The sequence below is a fragment of the Neolamprologus brichardi genome, chromosome 23 (genome assembly GCF_056152115.1).
Source record: "Neolamprologus brichardi isolate AB-2024 chromosome 23, ASM5615211v1, whole genome shotgun sequence".
Taxonomy (NCBI): domain Eukaryota; kingdom Metazoa; phylum Chordata; class Actinopteri; order Cichliformes; family Cichlidae; genus Neolamprologus; species Neolamprologus brichardi.
In genome coordinates, this window is record NC_142125.1 from 5,037,187 (window position 1) to 5,050,171 (window position 12,985).

The 12,985-nt window shown below is 40.2% G+C and overlaps 1 protein-coding gene across 1 annotated transcript in view; it reads right to left on the reverse strand.

Moving 5' to 3' along the window:
* Nucleotides 1-1,818: 1,818 nt before the first annotated feature.
* Nucleotides 1,819-12,985, reverse strand: part of fgf22 (fibroblast growth factor 22) — a 29,162-nt gene continuing 17,995 nt past the window's right edge. Inside the window, exons 2-3 of the mRNA XM_087836575.1 lie at nt 4,172-4,275; nt 1,819-2,717 (exon numbers count right to left, since the gene is read on the reverse strand). Coding sequence (XP_087692701.1) covers nt 2,523-2,717; nt 4,172-4,275 — 299 coding nt within the window. The 3' untranslated portion in view covers nt 1,819-2,522. The remainder of the gene's footprint in view (nt 2,718-4,171; nt 4,276-12,985) is intronic.

Here is a 12,985-nt window from a genome sequence, read left to right on the forward strand (position 1 = left end):
CAGGAGATGGAGGACACTGACAAAGAAGCGAGTCAATCAGGAGATCAGTCAGAAAATGGGATTTCTCTGTCCTGTGCAACCCTGTTTTTTCTAAGTATAATAGCATATTAATAAAGCTTCAATAGCTTATTAACATTCATGACCCTCCTCTTATTTACTTTCTAAAGTTTATGTCAGCAGACAGTTAGATAATCTGAGAACAGACTAGAAATGGAGTAAAAAGTTCATCTAGTACTCTCCAGAGTCAAGGTAACTTTCTTTTAAGTGAAAGTTTTACCAACATCACCACGAATTGCAAATATTGTTTACTTCTAAAAAATATAAATGCACCTCTGGTGTGCACAGCAGAGGACAAAGACATTTACATGGCAACAGCACTGCCAGACCCCCCATACCGATATTCTGCGTCGCGCCCAGACCGTCAGAGCTGAACTACAGTGTGACTTCACGCCATTCTGACCAGACATGTACCCCGTCACAGTAATCTCACATTATGACAGGCTGAAAGGTTGGCCTTTATTCACCCCAAACACCCACTATTCATGCCCGACTCTCCTTTCTGTTCACTGAAAAGACCGAGTGGCCTCCTGTGCCACCGAAGGTCTCGTCTGTGTGTAAATGATCTTGATGCTCGGCTGCATAGTTCATAACCGCGGAGCTTTCATTAGACACGGGGAGGTCCTCCACATCAACGCCTCTCCCGCTGTGAGTTTCTTCATGATTATGATGAGAGGGGGATTATGTCGAAGTGCTGTGATGGAGATGTTACCAACTCTTAACAATCAGCGCCATAGCAGATAAAAATGCCATTGTGGCTCTTCGTGACTAAAAAAAAACGATTTAAATAAGGCTTGTAAGCACGTGAGCCGTGACTGCTGACGTATCCACATTTTTCTTTATTGAAGATTACCATGAACCAAGGCACTCAAATTACTTTACTCAACTGAAATGGATCCAGGGACTGTTTGTTCTGAGAATCTGTTGTTATATATATATACACACACGGCTTTTAATTTCTATTGTGGAAAACCGCTTATGATAAATGGATCACAAATGTACCAACATCCAGTAGTAATACAAATTGAGCTGAATATGGACTGAATATTATTATTTTTTCCCCTTATTTTAAACAGTAGGACTACAATCCAACAAAAAAAGTCAACAATAACAATAAACATCAACTTCAAACAGTTAAAGAGTATAAAAGTTTTAAATATATTAAATGTTCTATTAGCCTTGTTGTCGAGAAAACGTTAGAAAGACTTGAAAGAAGCAGACTGTAAAAACCATTTACTACGGCGTACAAAATTAACGAAGCTGCTGCTATGCAACGCGCTGTTTGCCTACTGCTGCTAGAAAGCGTTAAATGAGTTGAAGCAGATGTCAGCGATTTCACGACAGAATTAAAGACCAAAATTAAAAAATTAAAGTTCTCTGTTATCTGATTTCTAATCTACTAACTGTAGGTTGGATGAGAGAAGCAGAGTGACAGAAGCATGCACAGACGTCGAAAGGGCATGTCAAGAAATCCAGCATGTTATCCCAGTAGTTAGCTTAGTTCCTGTCGTGTTCTTGACATATATCAACATATACACACAGAACAGTACAACTATCGTTGTGTTTGAGTCAGTACAATTCAACTGCACGTCATTATCTTTTTTCTAGTGGTGTCAGTTTTTTCCCAAGCAACAGTGAACATGTATAAAATTTGTACCATGGACTTTGCTGAGTAGAGGTTCCCCTTTTTTTTGGATTCTTTGGAGTTTTCTCATTGCGTTTATTAACCCATTCATTATGATAATTTATCCCTATTTAAAAAAAAACATTTCTATATTGCATATCCATCTGTCAGTTCTCTTCCACTAATCCTTGTCAGGGTTTGTTGCATAAATGTAGCCATACTTAGCCTTACAAAAATGCTATTTCACACGCTGCATTGAAAACAGTGCCGGATGCAGTGCGAATACATAAAAAAAAGTCTTTTCAGGTAGACCTGCACATGATGCAATGTAATGATAAATTCACATGTGCTTTTTTTGAGTCTAAATATACAGCAAAATGAAGCCAAGCTGTTGGAACAGAGCTACTGTGCAGATGTTTTTAATAGTAGAATTTGATCCTGCCCACTGACTTATAAGGGTCTCTTTTTTAATAGTGATGTGTTTTCTTCACAAATCCAAATTTTATCATTTGGAAGCCCCTGTCTCGCTATCTCCCCTTCTGTCCTCTCACCTCAAACGTGCGCTACAAACACATGTGGTTTGGTGGCAAGACAGATGTCTGAACGTAACGTAGTTCTACTGTATTGTGCCGTATTACTGAACATCATTAGAAAATGCAGAAAATAACTTAAGAGTAGATATTATACTACCTCTACAAATGTTACAGACCTCAGCAAATGTACATTTATGTGACAAGAGGATGGAGTAATAAAAATACACATTGTGTCACAGCCACATCAACACTAGTCCTCGGAAGGAGGTGAGCCATCCAGTTGTTGGTCAGAGTTCAGACTTGGACTGCTACGAGGGGAGCATAGGCAGGAAATGAGTAGATGGGTGTCTACGTCTAGCCTTGTGACCCCGCCTCGGTTTACCGCGCCCATTCAGCGAAACAAACATTTGCCTGCCGCTGTGTTTCCAGCGAAGCGATGCATATGTATTGTAGCCGTTCTCCTCAATGCGCTCTTTAAACTTGCAGCTCGGGTTGTACTTCACCTGTGATTGCAGGAAGAAAGAGAAGAGACATTAAAGAGGGTGTGAGCAATTAACCTACTGCTAACAGCTGACTGCTGTTCCTTCTCTGTACAAGGCCAGCTTTCGAGTGCACAAAGGTTAATGACAGTTGCTGTAGTAAAAGATTTCCAGGTGTTTGCAGTATATACAGTGAGTTTATCCACTGTAGTGATCCGGGTTGTTTTTCTCAGGCAGTGGAAGTAAGAATTAAAGGGTTGGTTAACCCAAATTTGAAAAGAATTTCCCAATCCTCACCCTTTAGAAGACATTCACCTCTTAAATATCTTTTCCATCATTTATGCGCAGTTTATTTTAGAGGATAGGAACAGGCTTTGCAATCCAGAAACAATATTCTGGTTATTTGAGATATGTTTACACCTGACATTTTCATTTTCTTTGGGACCATTTTCTAAAAAGTGATCTTTGACAGAGACACATGATGGTGAGTTCTGTGAAATATCTTGGTTAACTGGGACATTATTATTGGAAGGACATATTCATTTCTGTTCGCTTACGTCGAATTGAAACCTTAGACACGAGAGCTTAAAACACTTACAAGTGCGAAAAGACGTGAGCGTGACGAAGCGGGTGGCTGGTGTTTGTCTTTATTTGTGATTTGGGTTAACTGAACCTTGAGTGTTCTCAGATTAATCACATTATAACAATAAAACAACGTTTTTTTCTTTAAGGCACTTAAAAATTCAACCTTCAGCAAAGCCACTTTTCCACGGGTGGTTACAGCTTCTTATCAGTAAGGGTCTCAAAAGATGTCGCATTTACAAGAGGCTCTGCTGCATTCCCTTTTCCAGATTGTTATCAGGCTCCTGTAACGAGGCCTTCTCTGTGATAGCATCGGGATAAAGTGAGCATGCCGTGATTCATCTGCCATTTCGTAAAGTCCTCCATCGGGTCTATTTATGTCCTATTTTGTGTGTTAGATGGTCGGAGGCACTTGTCTTATCACTCATCCCTGATGTTTTCGTCTTCAAGCTTTAAGTGCACGAGCTAGACACCACACACCTCAGCTCTGAACTGTGCTTGAGTTTAACAATGAGTGGTGATTACTTTTGAAAGCTGCTTTGCAAAACAACAATTGGCAGATGGCACGCAAGGACTTACATGAACCCAGCTGGCTATTTGTCATTGCTGCTTAGGTTTCTTTTTTCTGCTGTCTGTTTTGATGGTGGAGCAAGCCAGCTCAAGCTTCTGTATAGTCAGACAAGGCGCAGGTGTACAGCCATGATTGATTATAACAGTCTGACATCTCTCTGAACTTTCCATCAGAAGATTTCTCAGAAATTTTCCCTCTCTTCGGGAACATCAAACATAGGGTGGCATTCATTTGGGACTCATATATATCCTGCAACCCCAACAACTTTCCTTCCCTGTCCAGAAGTCTTGACCTCCAGAAAAATGTTGCCAGGTTGTATACGCACCGATCCAAAGAGCGTGCCTTTCTTGGACATAGCTAAGTACAGCCCGGTGCTGACAGATTTGATGGCAACAACTCCCACGCTGACAGATCGGATTTCCATCAGGCCTGGAAAATAAAAGGAGAACAAGGAGCAAGGTTAGAAAGATCCAGATTTGGGAGCTTCTTCCATCAAAAGTCATTCTATCATTAGTGATTAGTTTATCAGACAGCCATATGCTCTGAGGAGAGAGAGTCCAGGACACTCATAAAGGTTTCATTTCAAAATGTATGTTTAAAAGAAAAAGGAAAAAAAAGAAACTAGTAATATTAAACTATTAACTGCATCCAGAGGGAGATGGTTGTTTATAAAAGATTAGATTATAGCCAATCTACAACACATGGATTTCAGAGTCCAGTCTCACAAAAAATTGCAATCCTATCAGATCACCTCAGACGCTTGAGAGACTTGCCCTCCAAGGTGCTCAGGAACTTTTACTCCTGCACCATATTGAGCATCCTGACGGGAAACATCTCAACCTGGTTCGGGAACAGCACCACGCAGGACAGACGAGCTCTACAGAGGGTTGTGCGATCAGCTGATCCGCACCATCCGCTCCGAGCTCCCTGACCTGCACTCAGTCTACAGCAGGCGGTGCTGGACCAAGGCCAGGAAGATTGTGAAGGACCTCAGCCATCCCAACAACGGACCGTTCTCTCTGTTGAGGTCAGGAAAGCGATTCCGCTCCCCGAAGACCAACACAGAGAGACTGAGGAGGAGCTTCTTCCCCAGGCGATACGGTCTCTCAATCACACCACCACATAGTATTGACCCACACATATGGTTTTTACACACACACTGGACATTCTGGACATTTGTTTACACTAGTGGCCACTGCACAACTACACTGCGTGGTCATCAAATCGAATCACTTTATCACAAGTCACTTAAATAAATCACTTTGAGCATATTTGCACTGCACAAGACACTTACACATGTGGATTGCACAACTCTGGACATTATATTTCTTCATTACTGTTACGGCCCTAGCAGGGCCTCCTCCTGAAGGTGCCTGTGTGGGAGTGTCCTTCAATCGCTTCTGCCTGAGGTGCCACCTTTCCCTTTTACACAGCTGACTCTCGTCAGTAAGTAAAAGTATTTAATCCCAGGGAAAGGTGAGCTCTGGGCCAGAGTGCCATGTGAGTGGTTACAGCTAGTGAGCTGTGTTATTGTGGTTTGCAGCTAGTGAGCTGCTCTTTCTTTTTGGCTTACGTGTGACTTTACTGACCAACGCCTGAGTTTTGTTTGTTTTCTTAAATGGTGATAGCGGCTTGTCCGTCTCCTTTAGTTGAGCTACTTTAATAAAACTCTTTAATTTAACCCTCATGTCTTCTTGTCTCCTTTTACTTCCCCTTCACCGCCTAGACCCCTCAGGGGAACGTAACAATTACCATTTAGTACTTGTACAGCTGCTGTTATTGTTCTATATTTCTTCATATATTCTTATATATTTCTATACTGTGTATTTGTGTATTGTGTATTTTGTTGTACAGTTATTTTATTTTTAACTTTAATTTTTAGATTTTATTTTATTCCTTCCTAGTTAAATTTACCCTTCATTTTAATTTTCATATTTATTTCCTATCCTATTCATACTCTTCTTTTCTCTCATTGAGTTATTTGAATCACTTGATGAATCATTGCAGCCCTACTATCAGTCATACTTAAATGCGAACATAATCATCCTGCCGAATTGCATCCATGCAACTCTCCAGAAGCAGCCCTCGCAATCATGCTTTGGTCATGCTGCTGTTGTTTACTGTCTCTGGTAACTTATGTCACCCTGCGAAACCTCCAAGGTGAAGGTTTCTACCTAGTTGTTTTTAGAGATGTCCTGTCGTACCACAGCATCCTTAATAGGAGCTAATTAATAGCGATTAATGCTTCTTTTGATTTTTCTTCCTTACTTTACCTGCAAATAATCTCAAAAGCACTTTGATGTCTTGGTTTGTTGGGTGCAAATCTCAATTTTTCTTATGCCTTGTAAACCAGAGAAGCAGAAAAGATGCTTTCTTTTCTGTTGCTAAAAGGCCACAGTTGGATATTTGTAAGAAAAAGAAAGATTTCTTAGCTTTGGACAGAAGTGGGTATACACAACACTAGATCAAGGTGCTGACGTTCTGCATGAGGCAAGCTGGTAGGAAATGAGTGATGGCGATGAGTCATAAAAGCAGCAGTGGGCCACAGGTCTCCCAACTGACCAATCCCCTTCTGTTTTGGTAGAACCACAAGTCTTGTACAGGGCAAGTTCCTGAATAGTTCTGATGAAAAAGAAATGCAAATAACAGAATAACAGTGGATTTGCAGGTGCTGCACTGTAGTGTGTTTTTAAAGTCTGTTTATTTGTGCAGTTATTTGTACAGGACGGTTCAAATACTAAGTGCAAATGCTAATCTTAACATTTAGACTGAATAATATGAGTTGTATAAATAATAATAATAATGCATCTCCTTGATTTTTCAGACCTTTCGTTCCTGCTTAGTATACCTCTACCTATATTGCTCACTAATAAAGGAACTATACTTCTTTGTAAACATAAACTAATATGAAAAATTCTTGAGCCACCCATAATTTCATTATATTTTGTTTCCAAGAAGCCAATTTTTTTCTCAAGGAGGCGAGCGAACCCAAGACTAATCGTCTTGTTTAATAGTTCTCCATGCTTTCTAAGAGTCTTTCAATGTTGTTCACTGCTTTTTCACTCATTTTCATACAGTCCTCGTATTTGACCATTTTCATGGGAATTATTTTATTCATTAATCTACCTAACACTGGCCTATGAATATTTCAAACATTAAAAAAGGCTCCATATTATCCAGTGTTTTGTCTATACATAATTGACAACTTAGCATAGAACCGTTTGTAACTGATATCTTTAGCCACTCTGTTACTAGGAGCCTGTCAAAAACATTATTTGATCTCATTTCTGTATTTGTATTTACAGTTTGACAGACATAAAATAGTATTTTTGCACCAACAAGTTTTGCTAAACAGCTATTAGTCTAAAACTTGATAGATTTCACCATGGTGTGCATTGCATTCTTAAAAGATTTGAGGAAACTAGACAAATAAAAAATAAAAAAAAAACAAACTGAGGACAATAAATGAATGTTAGGCCTTATAAAACTATCAGATGAACTGTATCTGAAAGTCATGTGCTTATGAAACAGGAAAAAATAAATCTAGCAAAGACCTGAGATATGGCCTAAGAGATGCATCTGGCTCTTCAGTTGATCCATCTACTGTTTACTGAAGGTTCATCAGAAATGGTCTCAATGGAAGGTGTCTGTCAAGAAGTCAGGAAAAAGCTGAGGTACGCCAAATTACCCAAGAACCTGACTGAAATTCAGTTCCAATAGGAATGTTGGAGTGAAGTATCCAAATTTGAAATTTTTGGATCTAATTTGTACTAAGCAGTGTTGGGAAGGTTACTTTTAAAATGTATTCCATTACAGAATACAGAATACATGCCCCAAAATGTATTCTGTAACGTATTCCGTTACATTACTCAATGAGAGTAATGTATTCTGAATACTTTGGATTACTTAATATATTATCATGCTGTTTATAACTACATGAATGTACTATTGCTGTGTGATTTATTACTGTTACTGAAGGTCCGCGGCTCCGAACCGTAGTAAAGGGACCTCTGGCTAATACGGTGGGTTCTGTGTCGGGCTCGTAGCCGAAAACTAGCTTTACTTTGTTGTCTGGGTCAACTTTGCTAGCGAGAGACAGAGAGAGGCGTTGAAAGGCTGCTCCAACAGAACTTATTGTTTTTGGAGGAAAACACGAACACGGTGTACAGTCGAGTCTTAATAGCTTACTTACAACTGGGCTCGTCAGGCTCTCTTCTTGGCTGCAGTGGTTATTATTATATTTACATGCTTCCAGCTCCCGTTTTTGCTCGATGACAGCTCGTACTTTTCCGTTTTCTCCCTCCCTCGCTCACAGACACATAACGGGTATGACAGTCCATTCTCCCTGCAGCACGGACTACACTGCCTATGATGCTACATTCTTTAGAGCTATACCTGTAGCATTCTGCCTATTAGCTTAGCACAACAACAACAGGCGCTCTCTCACCCAGGAAACACACAGAGAGAGAGAGTCATCCTGTAACCATGGCAACCGTAACGCTGCCGCCTGGAACAACAGAACGTAGCTGTCAAACAAAACCCAAACAGTCCTGACCCGCCACAATATGAAACAACCAACCCTCACCATTGATAGTAACCAAAACCTTTCTGTCTGTGCACATTTGTGCATTTCAGTATTAAAGACAAAATGATAGCATCTCTGCGTAATCATATACAAATGACAGCACAATACAAAATTGCATATAGATGATGCTACTAACTGCCCCCCCCCCCCCCCAGGCTGCTATCAGTGCCATCAGACTAATGTTGCTGCTCTAACACAGAACATCTGCAGAGCTTTAAACTTTAGGCACAGAAATGGTAAATGGCCTGTATTTGTATAGCACAGAAATATCTGACATCAGGGATTTTTATGCCCTGAACATCACTAGTCATGTTTACCAAGTGAAGTCATAGTCTATATGCAGTGATACAAAGAAGTACAGAGTAAAAAGGACGGGGGGTAAAGTACACAAACACAAACCCCTGTTGAGTGTTTTTCTTCTCTGACTGGAACACGTAAATTAAATCCTCTCTCTGCTCGTGCAAAGCTGCAGGCAAGAAGTCCATCCAGGTATCAGCTGCCCAGCTGTACCCGCATCATTCCTCATTGTCTCTGATCCTCCAAGAAAACATTGCCACTTTGATGGTAGCCTCCTTTTTTATGAGTGCTGTTTACAAACACCGGGTGTGCTATGGTGGCACCTGGAGCGTGCAAGGGACTCATCAGCAATTAGCTGAGCCTCTGCTGGTGATTGTTGCACTGCAAGGGTTTATGGGGGATTAGCGCAGGCCAATGAAAACCGCTGGTGCCTGAAAGTGGTGCCAGAAGTAATTGTCGTTATTTGCTGGCTTGAGTTCCAGGCACAGTAGGTGTGATGGAAGCATGTTTGTCACGTCGGAGACAATGCAGGGACCTGAATGTAAAGAGCTACGTTTGCTCAGGTTTAACATATCAGGTTTAAAGCAAATATGGGTAAGGAGCATAATTATAAAGGGCCTTGGGGCAATTTGCCGCTACGAAATAAAGTTGAATTGAATTTTAATGTTGGGACATAAAAAATAAACTATATATATTGAAGAACTCATCTTTTAATAGATCTTGCAATGGGTTTGGGCATTCTCTAGAAGGAATTTATTAAGGAGCACCTTAAATATTCTCCTGGCCTACTCCAGGTCTCATGCGCTACACTTTATTCAGTTTATTCGTACTCATTGTTGTAGCCGGTAGACACAAAAGATCTGAGGATATGGAATGGGGATTTCACATTGTCTAGAAGAATCACTTGGGCTCTGGACGCTTGACCACACATCTATAAAGACCAGTTAGATCCATATAACTCACAGTCCCCCCTTTGAAAAGTCACTCCATTGTGTTCAAAGCCTGAGAAACCAGAGTGAGGTATTTCAAGCTATTAGAGAGCTTATTCTAACTGCTGAAATCCAAAGGTCAGTTTGGTGGAGTGCTCTACGCTCGCAGAAAGAATAATGTTGACATAGGTTTACAGGCACTACGCGTTTTTATCTGTAACTGTTGTATTGATTGAAGTCGGTTTGCTAAAATTAGATAGTCATGAGGATACGGCCTCTGCAAATCAGATTAAATTCCGTTTGACAAATTGCCCCTGTTTCTGGATGTGTCTAACATTTTGAAATTCAGTAAGGCAGTGACTTGTTTTGATTGATCACTATACTTTGAGATAATGATATATATAAATATATATAGTTGTGAGTAATTTCTTATTCAAAAATCTGCTTCAAATGTTGAACAAAATCCCAGCTTGATGGAAGAGGGAGAAACACAATGAAGACAAATTAACTCTTTGTCAGTGAGTTGCACTGGAAACTGAAGGTCACTTCTTCGCCTCGTTCTGCTAAACAAGTATCAACTGATGGCCCCATTGAGCTGATGAAAAAGGCACTTTTGGCTTCCCACTTGCAACTGGCACGATCTCTTAACCTTTGACATGTTTTGGCTGGGACTGTCAATAAGCTCAAGCTGCCATTACAAGCAAATCCTGCACTATACATGTCTAGTCAACTGTGGACTTGCCATTTACTTCTTCTCCATGGGTTTTTTTTAAAAGCATAGAAAAAGTCTTTAACTCAGTCTCTTTTTACTCTTTCTTTTCTTTCCGTCCCCCATTTTTTGGACGTTAGCCCATCGTCAGATCATTCAAGCCTTCTCTGACCTTGGAAAAAAAAGCAGAAAGGAAAGAGAGAGACACTCACAGCGTTCCCTTTTGTCAGACTCATGGTATGGGGGAAGAGGAAGGAGGGAGTACAGGATGAAGGTGCTGGTTATGAGATGGTGGTGGGGGCAGAAGCCTCCTGAGCCCCTCCACCCTACTCCCCTACAAGTCTTTGTTACTCACCTGAGAGGTGAAGAGCTAGACAAGATCTTATTAATGACCGAGCATTTTGAATAGGGCTATGCAAACTGTGGCAAAATAGTTCCTTCCATCACAAATTTAGAGTAGAAAAGAGTGAAAGACGGAGCAAAAAAAGATATTTTTCTACTCCTTTCCTCCTGTCTTCTTTTTGTTCCTTTTCCCAGGTCTTTAATTTCTTGGGTTGCCCCCTTGAGCCGCCCTCCATGGCTCAGTGCTCGACCAGAGCAGAGCCTGGGAATCTTGGAGTTCCCGCTGTGCTCCTGGTCTTGATTGACATACCTTTTCAATTATTTCACAGTTTGCTTGCTTTTTAAACGAAGAGGGCCCTGTTGTTTTTTTCCTTCTGCCCTTCTTTTCAAAACAAGCTTTTCATGTTGGGTTCGGGCTGCCAGGCCTAATGGCTGTGACCAGCACCTTTGATCTGCCATGACCCCCTCAAAGGGTCTGGTACTGGGCAAAGCAGCCGTCTGTGTGTATCGGCACAGACAAAGGCTACATCACTCACTATTCCTTTAAACACCTTGAGAGATTACCATGAGAACCAGCTTTCTAGTGGAGGCCTTGACAGGTGCAGTGATATGGAAACTTGCACGTTGAGGCCTGAATGTACAGTAAATAATTTGGAGGGTCTTCTCGGTAAGCAAAGTTTTGCTTGGCTAATCCCAGATTTAAATATTTAACATGCACCTGCCAAAATACAAATATGCTCCAGCAATTTTAAGTAACTTTGGGTTTTTGGACACCATTGGAAAAAAAAGATGAAAAAAAAATGTAAATAAACACAAATAACTCAGGGTGAAATTTGCACATTTATTATGCGTGGAACAAAATCAAACCTTTCGTTTATAGTAAATCCAGCCTCTTTGATGGCTTTATCCAGCTATTTTTGAAACTCAAATTAGACACAATGTGAACTGCTCTTTTGAGGCCTTTTTATTCATTCTTCACTTAATCACTTTGTAGTCAACCGAGCATGACACCATGTATGCTAACAGGAATATCCTGTTCCAAAGTATGCATCTTTATCTCGTTTTGTGGAGTTCATTATGTCAAGAAAAAGACAAAAGACACGCAAAATGTGTGTTGGTGATAAGAGTTCTGATAAGGTGGCTTAAATTTAACAAACATAGTCATATAATTGTGCTACAAACCATCGGATCGGTTTATATGTCATCTTCCTGAAAAAGCTGTAATTAGCGCAGACTTGTGATTATTCCAATGGTAATGGTGCATGACAAAACATGCATGGTTCATGGCTCATGGTTCAGATGGGAAACTTTCTCTTCTCTGCATGTTAGCTCTTTTAAATGTATAAATAAAGGGAACAGTTTAACCTGAAATCTAATGCACTTTGGGCCAACATTACCTGCAATCTGACAGGAAACCAAACAATCTCAGGCCACAATTTCATATAAGTAATGGGAAATAATAGACCAGAGGTCAAAGCTGATATCTTGACAAGACAACCCCAATAATTATATGCAATGACTGATTATATGACCAAATAGCATTGCTAAAGCAGTGTAATCAAATAGTAAAGAGGCAAACAATAGCTTGATAGCTTCTGAAATTTAAACACTTCCTGTCGATCGTATTGATCGGTAGGGGAAGGACAGTCTATTTATAAGGCTCATATATTAGAAGTCTGATATCACTGCTGGAACGCAAGTGATACTAGTGCAGTGATGATCTCATTGCAATGAGAAGCTAATATGATAGCTGATCTTCTATTTTATTTGTAGATTTTGACAGGGCTGCAGAGATAAGAAAAAAAATATTTATAGTGAGCAGTTGGTTTTAAATGGTTTGCAATATGAATGTGTATACCAATCCCTTTCAAAGGAGACTTCAGATTATCAGTATGTTATGTCTAAGGTATGGTTTAGTTAAGCTAATTTCTCTGAATAACCACATAACTTTGAAGGTTGACTTGACATTCGCTTAGTCATTTACGTCTATTTCAGCCTGCAGACCGAGACTCTGGGGTCTCTAGATGGGGGTGAAGCACAAGCTGAAAACCCGCGTTCAAGCACACTAAGCCAAATATATTAAACATGAACTGTGACTTAAGGTTTCTTCCAGTGAATTTTACTTTATCAACCAAATTGTGGAATTGGGACAATTTCATCACGTTTCTCAGTTGCCGGATTGTCTTCCATTCCAAGGTAGTCCTTGTTTTCATGTGGCAAAAGGTTTTTTTTCTTCTTGGTTTCCAATATTAATCACATGCTCACAGATTAACATGC